Source organism: Panthera pardus, unplaced genomic scaffold (assembly GCF_024362965.1).
Source record: "Panthera pardus isolate Hobbes unplaced genomic scaffold, ASM2436296v1 HiC_scaffold_17, whole genome shotgun sequence".
Classification (NCBI taxonomy): Eukaryota; Metazoa; Chordata; class Mammalia; order Carnivora; family Felidae; genus Panthera; species Panthera pardus.
This window is the reverse complement of record NW_026526732.1, coordinates 115,349,451-115,374,347: the sequence shown is the minus strand read 5'-3', so window position 1 is coordinate 115,374,347 and position 24,897 is coordinate 115,349,451. Positions and strand designations below refer to the sequence as shown.

The 24,897-nt window shown below is 43.1% G+C and overlaps 1 protein-coding gene across 5 annotated transcripts in view; it reads right to left on the bottom strand.

Moving 5' to 3' along the window:
• Nucleotides 1-24,897, bottom strand: part of MBOAT1 (membrane bound O-acyltransferase domain containing 1) — a 107,710-nt gene that overhangs the window by 43,771 nt on the left and 39,042 nt on the right. For 2 of the 5 annotated variants that reach the window (XM_053904853.1, XM_053904855.1), the window contains exons 2-3: nucleotides 4,109-4,254; nucleotides 2,843-2,920 (exon numbers count right to left, since the gene is read on the bottom strand). The exons of 2 other annotated variants lie outside the window; for them this stretch is intronic. In XM_053904853.1, the coding sequence (XP_053760828.1) occupies nucleotides 2,843-2,920; nucleotides 4,109-4,254 (224 nt within the window). Of the gene's footprint in view, nucleotides 1-2,842; nucleotides 2,921-4,108; nucleotides 4,255-5,248; nucleotides 5,467-24,897 lie in introns of those variants that run through there. One more of the 5 variants, XM_053904854.1, reaches the window with a different exon arrangement.

The following is a 24,897-nucleotide window of genomic DNA, read 5'->3' as shown; positions in this document are numbered from 1 at the left end:
AAGCAGGCTGTGCACTGATAGCAGGGAACCCGACGCGGGGCTCGAACTCACAAACTGTGAGATCATGACCTGAGCCAAAGTCGGACGCTCAACCGACTGAGCCACCCAGACACTCTGAAACATATCTTTTTAAAAGAGCATGGCTTAGCACTTGGCACAAAGCAGGTACCCCAAAATTGGCAACTTATCATCATGTTCTCACAGAGGCGGTCTATCCTAGGAGATATAAACTATATTCTGCTCCAGTCGGTCTGGATATGATCAATTAACACCTGTGATTTCTGCCCAACATAGTGGCTTAGGAAGGAAACAGTTGGCACCCCAAGAAATCTATAGACAAAGAGAAAACAGTATGTCTAGAAATCAGTTAACTCCCCATAGCGGCAAAGCCTGACCTTCCCCGACTCTCCCCAGCCATGTGACGGAACTCTTGTAACTGGCTCGGCAAGGGGAAGAAAACGATTCCCAAAGAATCACGAAATCCTGATCCTGAAGAAACCTTAAGTTCAAACTATCACACACGCCACATTTTATAGGTGGGAAATCTGCTGTACAGAGAGGCTGCATGACCCTTCTGAACTCACACTGCCAGAGAGAGCCAGATTTCCAGTCTCATGTTCTTTCCCTGCATCAATAGGAAGCAATTTCCCTCCGTCAGGAACCATGAACCACTCCCTACTTCCGCAGTCCTGGCAAAGAAAGAGCTTGCGCTGGAGTCCTTTTTGGTCTTATGACCTGGGCCTCTGCTACCACAATATTACTGTGGTGGGACAGACACAGCCTGTCCGTAAACTGCTCGGCTCAGCCAAGGCTGGAGTGTTCCATTCCTGGCCAGAGGCTGACACTGGGCCCCGCACGGAACAAGCATGTGCGTGCAGGTTCTTGACTCTGAAAAATGGTCCACACCGATCGGGATCACACGAGTGTGGAGAGAGCTGACAAATCACAACTTGTAAGGTAGTTAAAAATATGCTACAGAGATATACCCAATTTTTACTAACTGTTGAATGGCTTCCAAACTCAAGTTTGGGGAAAGCCAGACATTTTCACCTCCCACTAACAACGGCATTTTGTCATAATATGGAGCATTCCCAAAGCCCATTCTTACCAAATCAGAAATATAGATTTCCTATTTCCCTTCTGAAGGAGTGACACTATCCCTTTCAAGGAGGGCATTCAGAAGGAAGAGGATGGCAATTCAATTTTTCAGAACTCATCCAGACACTAAGTTGGGTGAAAATAAAATTTTAAAGCATACAAAAATATTTTCCCTTAAAAATTTTTTCCCTTGGAAACAGGAAATTTACTGTAAGTAATTTACAAGATTATACATTAAAAAGTGAAATTTCAATGATTTGCAGAAGGAAAACTATTGTGCTAATAGTCTTATTAATCAGAGTTTTCAGGGAGCCTGGGTGGCTCACTTGGTTGTGCCTCTAGGGCTCAGAGACTCTTGATTTCAGCTCAGATCACAATATCAGACTCATGAGATCGAGCCCTGTGTTGGGCTCTACACTGGGATCTATGCTGGGCATGGAACTTGCTTAAGATTCTCTCTCCCTCTCCCTCTGCCCCACTCCCACTTGCACAAGAACTCTCTCTCTCTCTCTCTCTCTCTCTCTAAAAAAAAAAAAATCAAAGAGCTTTCTGAAACTAAAATAAGGCATCTGCTTTTTCAGGGAAGCCATCAGAAAAGAACTTACAACAGGACAAATGTCTTTTCAAAGGTATTCATTCATTCCATAAATATTTATTGAGACTTTACTTGTGACAGATACTGTTCTAGGCTCTGTGGAGACAAGAGTGGACGGTGTTTTCACGTTTCAGTGTTACAGAAAGACAGAACGAATGCTGGGGTTTCACAAAGACCACAGGAAACACAGACAATGCTAAACAGATACCCAGGTGTCTGAATCGATTATCCAAGCATGTTGCCTTCAAGGCAGAATTAAGTTACTTCTCTACTTTCTTTTCTTTTTTTTTTTTTTTTTAAATTTTTTTAACGTTTATTTATTTTTGAGACAGAGAGAGACAGAGCATGAATGGGGGAGGGTCAGAGAGAGAGGGAAGCACAGAATCTGAAACGGGCTCCAGGCTCTGAGCTGTCAGCACAGAGCCCAACGCGGGGCTCGAACTCACGGACCGTGAGATCATGACCTGAGCCGAAGTCGGACGCTTAACCGACTGAGCCACCCAGGCGCCCCTCTACTTTCAAATCAAAATATCACAGTAAGAATATTTCTTCCTCTTTTGACCGTTTTAGTATACATATTTGAAGTACACAAAGTTTTGACACGGGTCCACGCCTGGAAAGCCACAGCCAAATTCAAGATAACAGACATATCCGTCACCCCCCCAAGTGTCTTCCTGCCTCTCCGATCTCTGTCACATCTCCCTGTGCCGCCCCACCCCGGGGAGCCTCTGATCTGTTCTCTGTCACTTCAGATTAGTCTGCATTTTCAAGAATAGAAATGTGTGTGGCTTCCTTCCTTCAGCACATTTACTTTGAAGATTCATCCATATCATTGTGTGCTATTCATCCTTCGTTCCCTTTTCCTGCTGAGTAGTATTCCACTGCGGTGACCATCTGGGCGGTTTCCAATTTGTGGCTACCATACAGCTGCTTCTCTTCCGACACGAGGGGTTTGCCACCCTTTTCACAAAGCTTCCTCTGACTGCTCCCAGCACTTAGGGCCCCCATGTCTCCTTCTGATATCCCAGAGAACTTAGGATACGCCACTTGTGACGGGCACGTGGGGAAAGTGCCCCTTGACCCTAGAAACACATTTCACCGGTCATGGAAGAAAACCTCACCTTGCACGGCTCACTCCCAGAATCTTACCTGTGAATACTGGATACACTTGCTGTGACCATGATCCCGTAGCACATTAATACCAGCACAAAAAGATGCACAGAGTACCTTTAAGACATCAGGGAGAGAGAAGGAGGAGCGTTGAGTATATTCCAAATGAACATGCCTACTGGGCACGCACACTGTGCTCCGCCTATGCCCCCACCAGAAAGCACATGATCTGCTAAGTCATGTTTATGCAACAGAAAATACATCGAAGAGTTTTGCTCTGTGTAATTAAGGTACTAGACTAGATCTTGAAGAAGCAGGAGGAAGTCATGACACAGTCTGTCACCTGTGGTGCCAGTAACGGCAGGATCCATAAATGGAAGGCTTGCACTTTGGCACACATACAACTGAGAGTCCAGAAGAGTTCTTTCTTTCTTTAGAACCTTTTTTTTTTTTTTTTTTTTTTAATTTTAAAGCACCAGGACCAAAACTGATCTTCACCAGATACCAAGACTTTTACCTGGTAGTTGATTCAACATACTCATCATCTTTTCTCAAATTTTTACTGAAGGAAGAACAGCAGTATTATAGTATCCTGAATGAATTCACAAAAATCCTTAAGTTGTATTTCTAGAAATGTTGGTTCCTAAAACTCTTTCTCCGAGAAGTGCCACTCCCAGGGTATTTGGCCAGCTTATCTGGTAGAGAAAAGAGTCATCCGCAGGCTCTCGCTGTTGAGGAATGACTCACACTTCCTAAGACCAGCACTAAAACTCTTCTACATTATGCACAGGACTAACATCAATTAATATTGTCATGCAAGAAAAACACCAATATCTACAACAGGTAAGAAAGGTTCCTCATCTGGAAAATGAAACCTTATAGCATTCCACTTACTTGACCCAGGGTAACATCAATGGAAGCACAATTTCTAGAAAAATCCACCGAATTGACTTCTAATGGATAGTCAGTTTATTGGTTCTAGGTTCTTACAATAAATGATATTCCTAGAACATACAATAGGAGTGTGTATGTGTGTATATATATATATATATATATACACACACACACACATATATATATGTGTGTGTGTGTGTATATATATGTATGTGTATATATATGTGTATATATATATGTGTATGTGTACATATATATGTGTGTGTATATATGTATATATAAAACAATAGGAGTATATATATATTTTTTACAATAGGAGTATATATTTCACTTCCTGCCTGGGAAATGCCAAGAATGTTGCCCCAACACACCCAAATGATAAATACTAGAGTTTCTGAGGCTCATACTCACCAGCCAAAACAAAAGATGACAAAATAGATGCCAAAAATGGTGGCAAACGCGTGCCGGACATCGGGACTGGTTTTACCAGGACTTAAGTAGATGCGGAACCAGAAAGCAGCGAACAAGGCAAAGAGCTGACATGCTACAAAATTCACCTGTTGGGGGGGAAGAGAGAGAGAGAGAGAGAGAGAGACTCAAAACCTTTATTTATCCTTCTGCCTGTGTGCGAATTCTCTCCGGTCTTTTCGGATTTCCGCATCTGGGTGCATCGGCGACTTGGACTTTTTCCTCAGCAGAGTGTTTGTTTGGAAAAGGTTCAGGAGACTGACCGGGTAGCCAGGCCCTCATCTGATGTGAGAAGTGAGGAACCTGAGTTTCGTTCTCAAATTTTTTTTCATTTTTTAGATACATATAATTTGTCAAGTTAGCCACCATATAGTGTATACAGTAGGCTCTTGATTCTGGGGGTAGATTTCACATCTAATTTTTCAAGACTAGCCAAGGTTGCTCTCTCACCCACAACACAGAGGGCTTTTCAATGTAGAGGGCCTCAGTGACTGTGAGGTCATTTTGCTGGGTCTCTTTCCACCGCATCCCCAGCGCTATCCTAAGATAAAGCACGTGTTCTGTAAGAGGCACAAATGAACCAAATCTGTGACGCGTGCCTCATGAAATACCTGAGAAACTAAAGGCTTCTCTCCAAAGTCATCATCAACTGTTTGACTCTAATTTTTCTCATTTTAACTTAACACCAGATGAAAAAAATAAAATAAAAACACATGAACACCAAATGAACAAGAGGACAGCTCAAGTTCAAGGAGTGGCACTGAAAAGCCACACACAAAAGAGAAACACCCCCACCTTACACTTCCAACGCCACCCTATCCAATTATTTAAAATAGGCAACAAATTTCCTTAGAAAAGTCTCATTCATCTATCTCTCAAAAATATTGTACGTACAAGAAAATATAAAATAACTCCCTGATACCCCGGGGAAAGACCGGCTGATGTAACACAAAACCCAAATGCATCAAGTGATGTAACCATTAATTACAACAGGAAGAGCGGTTCAAACTTTTCAGAGTGTTCGGAGGGAAAACTCAGCTTCTAGAAGACACTTAACGGAAAAGGGATCGAGGATATAAATACTTGAATAGAGCCTCAAATTCAGCCTCCACAGTTTCTCACACGACAAAAAACTGTAGCTGCTGGTGAAATTCATTAGGGCTGTCTCCCGGCGGGGGCGGAGGCAGCAACATTAGCTCCTCCTGAGCTCACTTTGTTTTCCCGATAAAAACCAAGACGACTTGGGGCCCCTGGTAATTCACAGGAAGGCTTTCCAGAGAATCTTCTGTTTCGTTTTTGAAAACTGTGCTGAGTTTCCCCTCTGTTTGGAGACCACTCTTCGCGGACCTTTCCAAACACTGATCCCCTCTACTGCCTGCCCTGGCTTTCTACCCTGGAAGACAGAGAGGACGTGAACCATGATTCTGGTCTGCATGATGCAGTCCTATCATTCCGTGTAGGCTAAACATGCCACCGCCAACCCTCTCTCTCTCACACACACACAATGGAGAGAAAAATAATCATCTTAGTGAGGGTCCAAATGTAAAAGAATTGGCAACTGGAAAGTCAAAGTTATGATCATCTGTAGGTGATCAATCACACGTTCTTTCATTCTCTTAGCCACAGCAGAATACGGTCCCCCAGGCAGCAGAGCAGCTCAGGGGAAATTGGTTCCATTCCTTGAGGTTTACAGGTAATTACTGAGCACCCCTGCACGTGAGGAATGATCCAAAGGGTAGATCGTGTTCTCACGTGCAGTCCCGGGACCGGCAGCCGCAGCTGGAAAACCATCAGAAATGCAAATTCTCGGGGCACCTGGGTGGCTCAGCCGATTAAGCGTCCAACTTAGGCTCAGGTCATGATCTCGGAAACATTTTTTAGAAAAGAAATGCAAACTCTCGTGCCCCACCTGAGACTTAACTAAATTAGACCTTCCCAAGGTGGGTCCAGCAATCTGTGCTTTAACAGCCCCCCAAGAAATGGGGGTGCACAGTCACTTTGAGAAGCCCTGGGATACAGGAGAAAGGAGGCACGCTGCCTGCCTAGCAGACCTTATACTCTGAGAAAGGAACACAAGAACCCACAAGTAATTGTAAAGTAACATTAACATGGCTCGAAGTTAGTACATGATTATTATTCTCTTACATTACACCCCCTTTAGATCCGAAGTAAATAATGAGAAGTTTCACGGTTAAGGAGGGATGAGACTCAGGCTGACAACTAGGAAAAAAACTGTTGAAATAGGTAAAAACTGAGGCGCGGGAGCAGTTAAGGACATGAAAAATACTGCTGCCTGGGGCACCTGGGTGGCTCAGTTAAGTGTCAGACTTCGGCTCAAGTCATGATCTCGCAGTTCGTGAGTCTGATTGAGCCCCGCGTTGGGCTCTGTACTGACAGTGTGCAGCCTGCTTAGGATTCTCTCTCTCCTTCCTCTCTGTCTCTCAAAATAAATTAAAAAACGTTAAAAAAAAAAAATACTGCTGCCTGGACCCTATCCGCAACCATTCTGACATAACTGGCCTGACATCAGGACTTTCCAAGGCGTTCAGGTGGTTCTGATATTCAGGCAAGATGGAAGGCACCTGGTTTAGAAGTATAATAAGAGGGACCCTCAGAGGCATCCAGGAGGAACTAGACTTTCTCATAAAGAAGAAAAGCACAAATAAAGGAGAAGGAGATTGGTGAACATCGTGCGGCAGGGATGAGACAGAACAGATTTAAGCTCAATGGTCGTCACTCAGCCGGCCCAGGCATCCTCAGCCTCCTGACAGTCTCATCAGCTTGGCTCGTCTTAAGGAAGGTGGGTCCTTCTAACCCACCTCCAAGGAAGAATAAGGCTCACTGTGGGGAAACTACCTCTGATCTTGTCACCCTCGTGATCGATAAGGAGGAAACAAAGACTCACTGGGCCACTGAAGCAATCTGCCATTTTTCAGCCACCATGATCTCATGTGTAACCAACTGAATATCCTAGTTCTGACTCTCGGATGTCAGCTGGGTGAGCTTTGGTAATTCATTCATTAATTCTACAAACACTGACTGGCTGATGCTATATGCCAGATACTGGGTACAGCGGGCAAGATACTCTCACTACCAGCAAGTCAAGAAAAGAAGACTTACATGCTCTGGGTTTCAATTGCTTTTTTCGGGGGGTGGAGGGGGGTTCCAAAACATGTGCTTTGGGAGACCTAGTCTGTAACGGTCTCTGATTCTAATCTAACTCAAATCCTTTCCCTTAACTGGTAGTAGTTAATGCCTAAACGCAAGACCCTTGGGACTAAAAGCTTCCTCCTACACACAGACACAACCCACACCCCCATCCTCTTCCCAGGAGTGAGTCATGGATGGCTGGATGAATGTTCCCTGGCAAACTGTTCCAAGGCAAAAGTGGAAACACACACACACACACACACACACACACACACACACACACACACAGCAACACCGCTCAGTTCTCGCAGGAGGCTCCTAGCCGGATTGCTTTTCAACCACCAGATGTACATCTTAAAAGGCACAAGCTGAACCACAGTTAATACAGTGGAATATTATTCAGCCTTAAAATGGGGGAAATTCTGACATATGCTACAACATGGATGAACTTCAAGGGCATTATGCTAAGTGAATAAGTCAGTCACAAAAGGACAACTATTCTGATTCCACTTAAATGAGGTACCTAGAATACAGCAGTTAAATTCATAGAGACTGAAAGTAGGACAGTGATTTCCAGAGACTGAGGGGTAGAAGGAACCGGCTTATTATTTAGTGGATACAGAGTTTCAGTTTTGCAAGATGAAAAGAGTTCTGGAGATGGGTGGTGGCATGGTTGCACAACACTGTGAACGTTCTTAATGCCACTGAACTATCCTACATGCTTAAAAATGGTTAAAATGGTTGTGTCTCCCTCTCTCTCTGCCCCTCCCCAACTCTCACTTTGTCTCACTCTGTCTCTCAAAAATAAATACACGTGAAAAGAAATGTTTTTAATGGTTAAAATGGAAAATTTCATATTTTGTGTATTTTATCACAATTTTTTTTTTAAGTATAGGCTGAAGCATGACACCGATTTCTTTGCATTTGCTACTTCTGCGGCCAACGGTGACAGGCTGCCGTGACAACAGTTCTTACAGGAACAGAATGAGATCTTGGCTCCTTTCCTCTCTATAGGGCCAACAAAATTGGAGGCATTATTCTTCAGAAATGCATCCCAAAGTGGATTGTATTTGATGTATAGGATCTGCTTCCAAATAACCTTGAAGGGATGGCTAGAGTGGAGTGAGTATAAATCAGTGGTTCTCAACTGGGGACGACTTGCCCCCCTCCCGGGAGACATTTTTGGTTGTTATAACCAGAAATGGTGGTGGGGGAATGCTCCTGCTATCTAGTGGGTAGAGGCCAGGAATACCGCAAAACATCCTAAAAGGCAGAGGACAGCCTCCCACAACAAAGAATTTCCCGGCCCAAAATGTCGGTAGAGCCGCTATGAACAAATCATGGTATAGACGAAACAAGATTGGCCATGAGTTGAAAACTGAGTGCTGGGCACATGACAGAGGTCATCCTACTAATCTCTCCACTTGTGTGTATGTTTGAACTTTTCCATAATAAACCGGTTTTAAAAATCACACAACTCTGGAAAGCAAATCACTGGCCTGGGATGATACAGATATTAAACTTTGGTGACTACAAGCAGCTGAAACTGAGAAGGCCTCTTTATCCAAACTGGAGAAACACTAAGTTAATCAAGTAATATACATAAGTACAGAAACAAACTAAAACAATAAAGGGATCGCATCTTCCTAAATGGGGGGGGGGGGGGGGGAATAAAGCCTTTTGGAAATGATTGAACCCCCGTTAAGAAGAGAATCAAATTACAATTACAAGAGAACAAAAGACCTACCTTCAATACTAATAATCAAATGAAGTATTTGACCCCATCCCACAACCAAGAATAGACTTTGTGGTTCCAAGAGTCAACACAGAGCCAGAATACCCTGCTGCACGACCAGGATCCACCACCTACTGGTTGAAGAGTTACACCAGCTTGCTGCATTTTGGCTCTTAGCTCATGTGACGGGGGTACGAACAGTGGTACCATTTGACAGGATTGTTGGGACAAAAGAATATATAAGACTATTTGAAACAGTGCCTGGCACTGATAAGCACTTACTATTAATATCATTCTACATCTACTAAGTTAACATGCAGATTGTGGGTAGAATAACTCCATACACCGTCACTACTGTTGAGCTATTAAGAGCCGGCCTCCCCAGTCTCCTCCCTGCTGCCTTTGTACCGATTCCCTTTCCCACCCAACGTTCAGGCAGCCGCCAGAATTTTCCACGTGTCCTTTCTTCCACAGGGAGAGGCAATGCAGCTTCTGACAAAGAGCCAATCTCTGGGTTTTCCAGCTCCCAAGTGGGGTTTTATAAACTAAAAGCAGAGATCAATCTGAATAAATCAAAGCAGTCTACCAATGTTGAAAAGATAGGTTTTTTTTTCTTTTTAAAATTCTAAAAATTGTCTTTATATAGATCAAGAGCAAAATGGAGGAATTTAAAGCACGAAGTTTCTACTACAATCGTGGAGGGAAGAAAAGTTCTTAATGATGAAAGGGTTATTTTTCTGCCCAAAAAAAGGAGATAGAGTTTGGCCAGTGCGTTGAAGGAGGGATTCAGTGGAGTAGGACTAGCAACTTGACATGGGGTGGGAGATGGCGGGGGGGGGGGGGGGGGTGACAGCAGAGGCGGTGGGACCTCAAAACTTGATGGGATCCTGGAGAAGTCCGGAGGAACGACACAGGTTATCACTGTTGGAGATTGGCTGTCTGGCTTCCCAGGATGCAGCCCTGGGAGATGGGCCAGCATTGCTTCCAGAAGGCCCAGAGGGTGATGAAATACATGGGCCCAGGGCATCTCTCAGGCCCCTCTCCCAGGCTCTAGAACAGCGGAGAGGCCCGAGAAGGTCTTGTGGTTGGATTCAGGAGAATGTTGAGTGTGAACCTGCCACCAGGAGCCACGGAAGATGCTGCAGCGAACAGCAGAGAAACCGGCAGCAAGAGCCTAATGCCCAAGACCACAGGGAGGGGCTCCACTCAAGCAGAAGCCAGCAAGACCCCAACGGCACAGGGACCCGAGACCCTCACCCAGGCTACAGAGGTCTGTAGACCCCTCGGGGCTTACCTGATTCCCAGCCGCAGAGGGAGACAAACCTCTACCACAACCGGCCCCAAACAGAAGGAAGCCGCTTATAACTGGCAATGTAGCGCGAAAGCTAAATTAAGTTTAGTAGGAACAAACTTAAAAGTTACAGTTTTTGCACATCTATCTCTGGCTGAAAATTTTCAGCCCGTCATTATCACCACGATTAGAGATGTGCACAAAAAATCTCCACAAAAAATATTTAACTCCGTGTTAACTTCTCGAAGCAAGAAGGGACCTAAAAGTTCAACAAAATTAGTAAAGACATTGGTTAACACATGAACAACTCAAGGACGCACCCTGAATTATAATCCTTTTTGAAACGACCGTGGTACTATTTGCCGTAAGCCACACTTCCAACCGAATGGAAATCTATTCGTTGGATGACAAAAAAGCAGAATGCTAAAAAAAAAATATTAAGGCATTATTTACAAGACAGAATGACATAAGATTTACCTAATCCTAGGACAAGAGGATAGTAATTAATGGTAAACCTATGCAACAGAACAGTATTCCAGGGGTGCCCCGGTCGGTTAAGCCACATCATGACTTAGGCTCAAGGCATGATCTCGCAGGTCATGAGGTTAAGACTTACATCAGGGCCTGTACTGATGGCTCAGAGCCTGGAGCCTGCTTCGGATTCTGTGTCTCCCTCTCTCTCTGCCCCTCCCCGGTTCATGTGCACACTCAATCCCTCTCTCTCTCTCTCTCTCTCTTTCTCTCAAAAAGAAATAAACATTTAAAAAATAATAATAAAATAAAAAATAAATAAAAGTGGATGTATGCCTACACCTGTGTTAAAAAAAAAAAAAAACAGTGGCATTAGGAAAAAGGCAAACGTAACACGTGAGATGGAATTCGGAGGTTTTGTCAGGGTGACGGGAATCTGAGCAAATTTTTTGCAAAAATTCTTTTACAATTTATAGTTGTAAATTCCATGTGGAATTTCTCACACACACCACACACACACACACACACACACACACACGTGCGCGCGTGAGCACACACAATCAAGGCAATCTAAGAAACTCTAAAAAATCTGTATTTAATTCTACTTACGCTAGCCTCAAGGCTGCATTTATTAGCACCTACCACAGCTAACTTTTAGGAAGGAGTTAGGCATAAATAAAAAAAAAAATTAACCTGTAAAAAGTTTCCTCTTAAAGAAAAACATGTTTTACAGGCGGTAAAATGTCAAGGGTAACAGTGTGGACAGCCAAAGAGAATAGAAATATGTCCCATGATGCTCTTGAATAAACCCTTCACATTTAGAAGGAACATGTGCGGATGTCTTGACTTTGGGGCTGGCGTACCCCCTCCCGAGCAGAAAAGAAAGCTGTGCTTTCATCTGTGATACACAACAATATGCTGTGCACAATTAGAGTATTGTGTGGGTCCTATGCCTAAGGAAACAGCAGAGCACAGCGGTTTTGATCAGACTCTCAAAACGCAAGCCTGGCGTACCTCACGTTAACAAGAGCTCGGTTTCCACGGCTCTTGCAAGATTTCAAAGTCACGACAAGCAAATAAAACACGTGCCCGAGGCCGTGATTCCCTATTTCACCCAAGCACAGTGAAACCCTACTGCAATGTTCAAGCGCACGTCTTCAATCTTTCTGCTGTAACGCACTGCTGGAGAGGGGGTTTATTTGGGGATTTCTGTGCCTCGGCCTTCATATTCTTGCAACGAGAAACGAACTCTGCCGAGGGCGAGAAAGCACTGCCTTCCTCCTAATGAAGAGATGCAAGCAGTCTATTTTTAACAAACAGCAAATATTAACGGTCCAAAATTATTTCCTCCATGACAGTGGCTCAGCAATGAGGTGCAGGCGACTGTCCAGGCCTGGAATGTTTCTCTCAGCAACAGTGCCTTATATGTTCCCAGACAAAACCGATCTAATTAAACAATTCCTTATTTAAAGGCAAGCCATTCCCTCCTCCACAAACAGTGCTCTTTTGCATTGCCTCCTACGAATAAATGTGGCTGGGGGAGACTATAAGAAATGCTATTCCCTTCTGCACCACGGAACAAAAAGTGTTTGTGCCACAGTCTTCAGCTACTTTGCGCTTTCAAAGAGAGCCTTGTTACACTTCTGTTCCAACCTCCTTGGAATGTCAACAAGAAATGCTTTTTTTTTTTCTTACTTGTTTTTTAATGTTTATTTATTTTTGAGAGAGAGAGACAGAGCGTGAGCAGGAGAGGGGCAGAGAGAGAGGGAGACACAGAATCGGAAGCAGGCTCCATCCAGGCTCTGAGCTGTCAGCACAGAGCCCGACGCGGGGCTCGAACCCACAGACCAAGAGACCATGACCTGAGTCCAAGTGGGACGCTTAACTGACTGAGCCACCCAGGTGCCCCATAACATACAAGTTTTAAGTAATAACAATAGGGATGTATTGTGCATGTATATTTACTGAGCTCAACAAAACCTTGGCTGTTACTCTACATGCTTCACATCCATTACCGCATTTAGTCTTCTCAAAGAGCCTCACTGTCCCACTGAGGAACCTCAGACACAAGGCGAAGGGCCCCAGAGCCGTCAACCGCTGGTTTGACACTGGTTTAGAGACACTCAGCCGGGAGCGCCTACATGGCTCAGTCCATTAAGCATCCAACTTCGGCTCAGGTCATGATCTTGCGTTTGTGAGTTGGAGCCCCGCGTCGGGCTCTGTGCTGACAGCTCAGAGCCTGGAACCTGCTTCGGATTCTGGGTCTCCCTCTCTCTCTGCCCCTCCCCTGCTCACGCTCTGTCTCTCTCTCTCACTCACTCTCTCTCTCTCTTAAAAATGAATAAAACATTAAAAAAAATATTTAGAGATGCTCAGCCATTGCCTACGATTGTCTCTCAAGATCTCGATCTTTCTTGTAGGGTGGCGGGGCTGGGGGTAGGGGCGGACCTGAATCAGGCTGCCAGGCTCAACATCCTGTCCAACAACTCTTCTCTGAGGCTCACCCAGACCTTTTCTCTGGAGTTTGTATACTCACATCAGAAGCTTCCTTCCCTCAGTTCAGAGTATGTCATCCAGTTCCTCTGGAGTGAGATAATCCCTCTATTAATTCTCAGGGGAAAAAATCCTGTATTTTGGTTAGTTTAGACTTGTGGCTACCCTATGCTGTAAATATCATGTCATGTATTAGTTATGATTTAGAATGAAAACGCTTTAGAAATGAATTCCAGAAGATACAAGGGCAAAAAAATGTTTATGCTGTTTAGCCATGGCAGACTGAAACCTTAAAATATGTGGGTGACATGTTTTATAAGGATCTGCCTCCAGCTTGCCTCCCAGCCCACAAATCATTTCCTTCTAATCCTCGGCCAAGGAGGCAGGGAAGACTGAATAGAATCTGGGACCATTTGAGGAGTGCTGAAAACACTGTCCACAAACACCCACCCATGTCCTCTGGAGATGTGATCTCCCCACGAAAACCACCTCCGTCGTTAGCCACTTGAAAGCGACAACAAAGGGGTTCCTGGGTGGCTCGCCACAAAGCGTCCAACTTTGGCTCAGGTCAGGGTCTTGCGGTTTACGGGTTCAAGCCCCACATTGGGCTCTCTGCTGTCAGCACAGAACCCACTTCAAATCCTCTGCGTCCCCTCTCTCTCTGCCCTTCTTCCCCTGCTTGCTCGCTCTCTCTCTCTCTCAAAAATAAATATTTATTAAAATAAAAGAAAGTGACAATAATAACACGATAATAATAACTAACAGCAGGATGCGTACCACATCACAGGCACTGCTCTAGGTCCTTCTGAGTAACTTCTTCAACATTCACAACTCTCTGAGGCTCTTCGAGGCATTCATTTTAGAAAAGAGGAAATTAAGTCACAGAGAGGTTAAGAAATTTTCCCAAACATCGCATACCTCCCGGATCCTGCTTCCAGAGCCCATCTGCTTAGCCAACCATGCATGATTCATCTAAATCTTCACCTGTAATTCCAACATCTCATTCTCCAGGCAAGGAAAGGTGGAGACCAGAGATTGTCAGTGACTTGGCCTGGGTCACACAGCCACGGAATGTCAGAGCTGGGACGAGAACTAAGGTGTCCTGACCCTGGTCCAGGGCACCTGCCTGCAATCCTTTACCAGCCGTGGATGTGGGATGGAAGTAAGACAGGACACAGGTCAGAGAGGACCATGCCAGGGTGAGGTCTGAGGGAGGAGTCCCAGACGGCCAGCGGGAGGAAGGGACACACACGGCAGGAGAAAGCACCACCACACAAGGAAGTGCAAGGTTTGGGGCGACTTTATCACCTTTGGTTTTCTTCTTCTTAAGATATAATTGACATGTAACATATTAGTTTCCGGTGTACAAAAATAACATATGTGTACAAAAGAATGACATCTGTATATGTTATGAAATGATTACAATAACTCCAGTTAATACCTATCACCACACATAATTACACACTTTTTTTTGGTGATAACTTTTTTATAAGTTTGTTTTGAGAGAGAGAGAGAGAGAGAGAGAGCAGGGGAGGGGCAGAGAGAGAGGGAGAGAGAATCTCAAGCAGGCACTGCATGGCAACACAGAGCCTAACGTAGAGCTTGAACTCACGAACTGTGAGATCATGACCCAAACCGAAATCAAGAGTGAGCACTGAACCGACTGAGCCACCCAGGCACCACTTTTGGCGATAAGAGCTTTTAAGATCTACCTCTTAGCAACTTTCAAATACACAATACAGTACTGTTAACTATAGTCACCACGCTGGGTATTACATTCCCATGACTTACTTATTTTATAACTGGAAGTATGTACCTTTTAACACCCTACACCCATTATGCCCAAGCCCCAGCCCCCACTTCTGGCAACCACCAATCTGTTCTCTGTTTCTGTGAGTTCTGGGGTTTTTTTAGATTCTGCGTATAAGTGACATCACAAGGTACTTGTCCTTCATCTTATTTCATTTAGCATAAAACCCTCAAAGTCCATTCATATTGTCACAAATGGCAAGTTTCCTTTTTTTTCTGAAGTTTACTGATTTATTTTGAGGGAGAGAGAAAGCGTGAGGGAGAGAGGGGCAGAGAGAGAGGGTGAGAGAAAGAATCCCAAGCAGGCTCCACGATGTCAGCACAGAGCCCAACATGGGGCTCAACCCCATGAAATATGAGATCGTGACCTGAACCAAAGTCAGATGCCCAACTGAATAAGCCACCCAGGTGCCCCTATTTTCCTTTTTTATGGCTGAATAATATTCCATTGCGCGCGGCGCTGCGCGCGCACACACACACACACACACACACATTTTTTTTAGTTTATTTATTTTTAAGAGAGAGCACAAGCAGACTCCACACAGAGAGCAGAGAAAGAAGAAGAGAGAGAATCCCAAGCAGACTCCACACTGTCAGCACAGAGCCCAGTGCAGGGCTTGAAATCACAAACCATGAAATCATGACCTGAGCCAAAACCAAGAGTCAAATGCTTAACCAACTGAGCCACCCAGGCGCCCCCACACACACTTTATCTATTCAACCACCAGTGGACATTGAGGCTCCTTCTACGTACTGGCTACAGAAAATGCTGCTACAACGAATATAGGGGGGCACGTATCTTTTCAAGCTAAGAGTTTTCATTTCTTTTGGATAAATACCCAGAAGTGGAATTGCTAGTTCTATTTCTAATTTTTTGAGGAAGGTGCATACTGTTTTCCCCAGTGTCTGCACCAATTTACATTCCCACCAGTAAGGCACAAGGGTTCCCTTGTCTCCACAGCCTTGCCAACACTTATTATCTCTTGTCCTTTTGAGTCTAGCCATTATGACAGGTGTGAGGTAGTATCTCATTGTGCTTCTGATTTGCATTTCCCTGATAATCAATGATGTCAAACACCTTTTCATGTGTCTGTTGGCCACCTGTAGGTCTTCTTTGGAAAAATGTTTATTTCAGCTCCTCTGCCCAATTTTTAATCAGACTGTTTTTTGCTATTGGGTTGTATGTGTTCTTTATATATTTGGGATACTAACCCCTCATGAGATTTGCGATTTGTAAATATCTTCTATTCCACAGGCTGCCTTTCATTTTGTTGTGCAGCTTTTTAGTTTGTTATAGTCCTACTTATTTATTTTTGCTTTTGTTGCCTTTGCTTTGGGTCTCAAATCCAAAAGATCATTGCCAGACCTATGTCAAGGAGCTAACTGCCTATGTTTTCTTCCAGGAGTTCTATGGTTTCAGGTCTTATAGTCAAGTCTTTAATCCATTTTGAGTTAATTTTTGTGTATGGTGAAAGATAGTGGTCAAGTTTCATTCTTTTGCATGTGGCTGTCCAGTTTTCCCCCACCATCTATTGAAAACACTGTCCTTACCCATTACATACTTTTGACTCCTTTGTTATATGTTAATTGACCATATACGCAAGTGTTTATTTCTGGGCTCTGTAGTCTGTCCCATTATTTTGTTTTATGCCAATACAACAGTATTTCTGATTACTACAGCTTTGTAATATGCTTTGAAATCAGGAAGCATGATGCCTCAAGCTTTGTTTTTCTTACTCAAGATTGCTTTCACTATTCAGGGTCTTTTGCCGCTCCGTACAAATTTTAAGACTGTTCGATTTCTGTGGAAAATGCCATTGACATTTTGATAGGGATGGTACTAAATTTGCAGGCTGCTTTGGGTAGTATGGGCATTTTCACAATATTCATTTTTCTAATCCATGAACATAGAATATCTTTCCATTTACTTATGTCCTCTTCAGTCTTTCTCATCAGTGTCTTACAGTTTTCAATGTACAGGTCTTTAACTTCTTTGGTTAAATTTATTCCTAAGTATTGTAAACTATATAATTATGGAATTATAAATGAATTATTTTAATATATCTTTCTGCTAGCTCATTTTTAGTGTACAGTAATATAACAGATTTTTGTACATTGATTTCATATCTTGCAACTTACTGAATTTGTGTACTAGTTCTAAGTTTTTTGGTTCAGTCTTTAGGGTTTCCTATATATAATACCATGTCATCTGCAAACAGAGACAGTTTTACTTTGTTCTTTCCAATTCTAATGCCTTTGTATCTTTTTCTTGCCTAATTGCTTTAGCTAGGACTTCCAGTACTATGTCGAATAAAAGTAGTGAGAGTGGGTACCCCTTGCTTTTTCCGGACTTAAGAGGAAAAGCTTTTACCTCTTTGTCATTGAATATGATATTAACTGTGGTGTTATTATATATAGCCTTTATTATTCTGAGGAATGTTCTCTCTATACCTACTTTGTCAATTTTATCATAAATGGATATTGAATTTTGTCAAATGCTTCTTCTGCATCTATCAAGATGACCATATGATTTTTATCCTTCATTTCGTTAACATGTTGATTGGTTTGCAGATGGTGAACCGTCCCTGCATCCCTGGGATGAATCTTACATGATCACGGTGTCTGATTTTTGTCATATTGTTGAATTGGGTTTGCTAATATTTGTTGAAGATGTTTGCATCTCTGTTCACCAAGAATACTGGCCTATAATTTTCTTTTCTTGTGGTGTCCTTGTCTGGTTTTGGTTTCAGGGTAACGCCGGCCTCATGACATGAGTTTGGAAGTGTTCTCTCCTTTCTTTTTTTTTGGAAGAACTTAAGAAGAACTGTTATTAATTCTCCTCTTCAATATTCAGTAGAATTCACCAGTGAAACCATCTGGTCCGGGACTTTTATTTGTGGGAAGGTTTTTGGTTACTGATTTTGGTTATGGCTTTATAATCTCGACCAGGGCCTGGGTATAGACAGAGACCACCACCAGAAGCAGGTATTGGAGGGAGCATGTATAACATACATTCAATATATAATCTATGTAAATGTGTTTATATGTACACGTGTGTGTGTGTGTGTGTGTATGTGTGTGTAATTTTTCACGTGACCCCAATCCACCCAGCTGGGTCTGCAGCTGCCTTCTCTCAACTGGGTTCCAGAGTGAAAAGCAACCTCCACTAAGAGTCTCCCACCACCTACAAGGTTACAGGACACAATAACAACATCTGCTTCACAAGATTGTAATGGGCACTAAATAAGAGGGGAAAGAACCTTGTGTATTAGGTGAGCTACAAACTGTCCAGCCAGCTAACGAACTGCCACACGGACCACTTGCTGCTGTGCTGCCCACAACTCAACTACCACACAAGACCCCTCTTCAGTCAGTGACTCTCAACACCAAACACTGGAATCAACCAGGGAGCGATTTTTTAAAAAACAAAAAATAAAAAGGACTGATGCTAAGGCCCCGCTCTGACTCTGGGGCGACAGGTGTGGAGGAAGGCCAGTCATTTTAGTTTTTTTAAGGTTCCTGGCTGATTCTAATGTGTCGCCCAGGTCTGAGAATGAATCACAGCTTCAACTTATCATATTGCTCACAGGGAGGGAACAAGCAGTTTAATAAGTGTACTTTAGGGGCACCTGGCTGACTCTGTCCGTTAAACATCTGACTTCAGCTCAGGTCATGATCTCACGGCTCGTGAGTTGGAGCCTCGCGTCTGGCTCTGTGCTGACGACAGCTCGGTGCAGCCTGAAGCCCGCTTCAGATTCTGTGTCTCCCTCTCTCTCTCTACCCCTCCCCAGCTCGCACTCTGTCTCTCTCTCAAAAATAAATAAACATTTTTAAAAGTTTTTTTAAATAAAAATAAGTGTATTTTAGAGTAACCAAAGATTTTAAATCAGGCATAAAATAGACAAGAAAATTTTAGGCTATTAACAATTACCTGGTGCAAGCCTCTCATTTTGTGGATAAGGAAACTGGCTCATGGGGGGGAAGAAACGGGGGGACTACGGCTGGAGGTTCCTAACTCTATAGGTAGATCTCCTTCCACCTTATAAATGGATTCAGAACCCCATGCCCTGTGCAACTTATGACATCCTTATTGATACGTCATTGACATATGTGCTGGCTGGCTAACTCTGGCTATGTTTTGGCTCCTGGCACTCACCACCCCATCACAGAAGAGCTTTCTCAACTGGCAAAAGAACTACTCAAAAGGTCCAGCGCACTGTATACCTCACTCTTCTCGGAAGGTTTAAAAATGAAGAGGAAAACCAACTGGTTCATACAAAGGGAATAAAAGGCATCCAAACGAATCAAACTACTATCCTCCATTGTGAGGACTCAATGAAACACATCAAAAGAGCTTTAGATCCTTCTTCCAGGCATCCAGCAAAACTACACCTGAATGAAGTCAACTGAAAGAAGTCATGTGGTTCTTTTTCATCCAATTTTATATTCCTATAAAAATTAACAAATGCTCACTTTAACAACTGAAAGATACAGAAATATACAGTGAGAAAAGTTCATGGTCCCCCCCATCCCCAAGCTTCTACACACAACACCCACCATTCTCCATTTTTTAACACTTTTTTCTATATTTATAAAACATACTCATACACATTGGTTTCTCCTTTTGTTTAATACAATTGTGGCATAAAAATTACCCTGTAACTCAATGTTTCATTTCACAAAATACCATCGACATCTTTCCAAGTCCATTCACGTTGAGCTAGTATGTACTTTTCAAAGCTGCATGATATTCTATAACATGAGTCGGGGTGAGAATGTTTTCTATTTTCCACAGAATGATTTCCATAGAAATAAGATGATTTCCACGGAATGATTTCCACAGAAGTAAGATAATTTCCACTCCATTCCCTCAGAGGGAAAATATGAAAGGTCTCCACCCTGACCGGCTCAGTCCCTCCTCCCCTGGGAAGAAGGAATGACTTAGCCACCTGCTGAATTTGAGAAGAGACACTGAGCATGGCTAGTCAGGCCTTCTGGGATCTCTCTGTGGGGGCAGGTCCGCATTTAGAAAGAGCCTTTCCTGCTCTATGCTCCTTGCCTTGTCCTTCCCCAGGGGTCTTGTATGGTTGCCCCGCTCCCAGTGATTGGGGGGGTAAGTCAGTCAAGGGTAAAGAGATAGGGAATCTGTTGTGGTTAATCAGCTTTATCATTAATAAAGATTAATATTTTGATCTCCCTCTGGCTGTCTCTTGGGTTTTCTTTCCAAGTTGGTCCACATCCAGGAGGGAAGCAAAGGGTCTTAAGCTTTCCAAAACTTCAATATTATGTACGTGACATAATTTCCTCAAGCATTTTCCAACTTCCAAGTGGTTTCCAGGGGTTTTTTTTTGGGTTTTTTGGGGGGCGGGGGGAGGGAGGCACTGCAAATAGCACCATAAAAAAAAGTCCTTGTACATATACTTTACGTACTGGGTATTTTATGTTTGTAAGATAAATTCCCAGGAGTTCAGTCAAGTGGCATATTTATGTAAAATTTTAACAAATATGACCAGAGATTTTCTCTAAAAGTTGAAGCCATGTTTTACTCCCACCATCATATATATATGTGTATGTGTCCTTCACCCCTCACCCTTGCCAGCCAGCACTGAATGCTGTCAATCTGTTTAATTTTTTCAATCAGATGGAAAAACACTGGTATCGTAGTAATTCAATTTACACTTTCCTGACTACTAGTTCAGCACCTTTTCATTTATTGTTGATCTTTGGCCAATGACTTTATTGGCCAACAGATTAACATTTTTAAGTTATTTGCTATAAAAAGGGAGAGTTATACAGATGAATTAAGCACACAGATTTAATCAATAGTGACGAGACCCAGAACAGAGTTATAAAGAGCACAAGCTGGGAAGTCAGACTGCTGGAGACAGATCCCACCCTAACTCTAACCTCTACCTGGACCACCTTAGCCAAGTTACTTAACCTGTGTCTTAAATTCTTCCAAAAACTGAGGATTATAATACAGATACCCTCATACAATTAAGTGAGTTAATACATGTAAAGTGATTTAGCACAATGCCTGTCCAGCAAGAAATGCTCAGTGCGTACTAATCATCTCTTTTTTTTCCCATCAAGCTGTTTCCAAACACAGTAGCAAGGAGAAAAGCTCAAACGTACTAATTATAGCTGACCAATTTCTCTACACATCCTTTGGTAGAAAGCATATAAATGATAAAACACCCCTAACCAAAAAATCACTGATGGCCTATGAAATACATAATATGCTCCTATATAGTCAAAGACCTTTCCCAGATGAAAAACACAATTAGCCCATTCTTTTGGGGTGCCTGGGTGGTTCAGTCAGTTAAACATCCAACTTGGGCTCAGGTCACGATCTCACAGTTCGTGGGTTCCAGCCCCGCATCAGGCCCTGTGCTGACAGCTTGGAGCCTGGAGCCTGCTTCGGATTCTGTGTCTCCCTCTCTCTCTGCCCCACCCCTGCTCATGCTCTGTCTGTCTGTCTGTCTCTCTCTCTCTCTCTCTCTCTCTCTCTCAAAAATAAAGAATCAAATTTACATTTTTTTCAAATCTCATTATTTATTTTAAAATTCTTAGGCATACATTTAAAATAGAATTAAGAGACATAAGCCCAATCAGCATGGAGCATGAGTCAATCATAGGATACCATCGTGTCACCTCTCTTAGAAAACAGTAACTGTACCCACACGCATGCACGCGTACACGCACATGTTGCATTTGGTTGTTTCACGTCACTAAGGAGGCAGTAAGTACAAATAGCATCAGTGTTTTCCCAGTGGGCAAAGTGGGGAGGTTAAATAAGGTTATTTAACGCGAGAGAAGGAAACAGATTCCCAACTTGCCTCTCTCCCCAACAACCTATGTTGCCTCCTACACACACACAAAAAAATCTGACTTGAACAACTTCTTTCCTGGGACTTTAAGTAACAACTTTACCACTCTAAAGACGATACCCTCCATAGACATGGACACTTTGCTGTCACCCATAATACTACTGGCTATTTAAGATGCTACTCTGAGCGAGATCTATGGGGACAATGGAAAATGCAGAACCAGGACTGTATGTATTTTCTTATGCAATACCCTAGGGTGTGACCAATTATCTGAGCGTGTTATGCAATTCTCCAAAGTCACACGACAGAATTAATTTTTTTCATTTAGTTTACACCGAAAATAGAAGACATCACCATTTGCCTTTTACAAAACAGAGACCTTTTGGGGCCACAGGGGATACAACACAGATATCACAATTCCAAGAGTGGAGAGCCGCAAGGGCTGCTGGCCCTTGTATAACGGGGGACCATGATAAGAGGAAAATCTGTGATTTTGCCTGGCCCCTAGGAATGAAGCTATTTTCAGCTCCTATTATGTAATCATCTTCTCTAGAATATGTGTTTGTAACAAAAGGGAAACTCCAATGTGGACTGAGAGTCAAAGAAACCATGCATCCTATTTAAAAAACAACAGTAATACCTTAGCCTACTCAACAGCAAACTATACACAGTTTTCAAAGGCAGGAAACAAATCGCCAGCTGTAGGTTAAAAAATGTTTTTCAACTAGTCAGCAAGCTTTTCTTTGGTGACTATTAATTCTTCCACCTATACATTCATAGAAGTAAAGGAGAGGAAAGGGAATTTATTTTAAAAATTAAACTCCAAAGAATCCCTAAAATCACCCTCCAATTGTAACCTCCCCATCATGCCATAAACCATGCCATATCCCTAACACTCCACAACTGCTTGCCCAAGTCACCACCATGTCCTTGTTTGTCAAAGCCAAGGAACCACATCCAGTCTTTGTCTACCTGGAGTACATTTGGCACTTGTACTTTATGGCCTTTCTTCTTTTTTTATTTATTTTTGATTTTTTTCAATGTTTATTTATTTTTGAGAGACGGAGAGACAGAGTGCAAGCTGGGGAGGGGCAGAGAGAGAGGGAGACACAGAATCTGCAGTAGGCTCCAGGCTCTGAGCTGTCAGCACAGAGCATGACATGGGGCTCGAACCCACAAACCACAAGATTATGACCTGAGCTGAAGTCATGACCTGAGCTGAACTGAGCCACCCACACGCCCCTCTATGCTCTTTCTTTTTGACTCCCTACCACCACATTCTCTTGGTTGTCTGTACCTTTCTGATCACTCCTTACCTCCTTCCTGAGAGCTGCTCCCCTGTTGCCCATTCCTGCTAAAATGGTGCCCTTCGGGGGGCCATCCCAGGCCAGCTTTTCTTCTCACGCCACATTATATGCCAAGGGGCCGCTCTCATTCCTGTGCCTCCAACACCAGCTGATGACTTCCAAATCTTTTCCTCCAGCCCAGATGTGCCCCCCTGAAATCACAGACACCCCACGCCTACTGGAATCAACGCTTAGATAAGCCACAAACACCTAAATTTCCGTAAGCTCCCAACAGAGTTCATCACCTGCCCCCTCCATCAATTCCTCTTGCTAGGTCTCCGATCTAAGGGTGGGACCCTTCAACCACCCAACTGTTCAGGCCAGAAACCAGAGAACTCTACCTCTCTCTTACATACCCTCCAAATAGAATCAATCTCACTCTATTAATTCTACCTCCTAAATCTATCTTTAATCCATTCGTTCCCCTCTCCACATCCACCTTAATTCAGACTACCATTCATTTCACCTGGACAACTTCAACAGCCATTTACTAATCTCCCTGCCTCTGACCTTGCCCAACTCTCCCTCCCCTCCTCCTCAGTCCTTCGGATCTCAGCTTAGAGGTCACCTCCTCCAGAAAGCCTTCCCTTCTGCTGCTCCCACGGCACCTTCAGCTTCTGCAATCACATCACTCCTCGTGCTCTGTTATTACTGGACAAATAGCTTCAAGAAGGCCACATCTATCCTTTTGATCAATGTACACACAGCGCCTGCTATATATTAGGTTCTCTATAGTGCAATGAATGAACAAACGAATGGCATGCTAAGGGCAAGGAGTTAAGTGGTCAGCATGTCAGGAGAATAAGAAAAGGTGGATAAAGAAACGCAGGGCAGAGAAGAGGTAAGAGAAGGCTCTGGAGACTATGTTTACTCTTTTAAGGAACATAGTTTCAGACCTCTGCTAGGCATTCAGAAAATGTTTACTGAAAGACATTTTCAGATGCAAGAACAGACTGTTTTGGAGCCTTCAAGAGTTCCAAGTGTTACTTCTTTAAATAATCGAAGTTATTTCATGTACAACGATTTAGATGTGATTGATACAATCCACACCCGATGGTCTCTCCCAAATCTAACCTTCACCCCCAACTGCAATGGGAAACAATGCAGTTAAACCTCTTAATCCAAACCCAGCAGCATCACTGACAGCAGGAAACTCTTTTACATTCTTTAACACAAGAAAAACAAAAGAGAAGATAATAAATATGCTGTGGTCTCAACTACTACGAAAAACTGATTCCTAAAGATGGCTGTTCTACCTACGAAAATCGAAGAAATGTCTATGGCCTTGCCTTCTCAACTTTTGCTCTTACTACCAAACCGAAGGTGAAGTCAGCCTTTTCACCTATCTAAATCTTAGTTAGTTAGCAAGTGCCCTCTGCGCCTAAGTTTCAGTTCCAAAAAAAGTCAAAGGCAAATGACAACAAAAAGTCCTGTAAACACCTAAGTGTAAAATACACATATGCATATATGACCTTGATATATGCATACAGATCATCAGTAGTGTATTAAACAAACATTTCAACATAAAAAGATAAATAAAAACATAGGAGGGAGCAGGCAAAAAGGGCAGGAATATATGAACACGGTTTAGCTTCCTCAGAGGGACT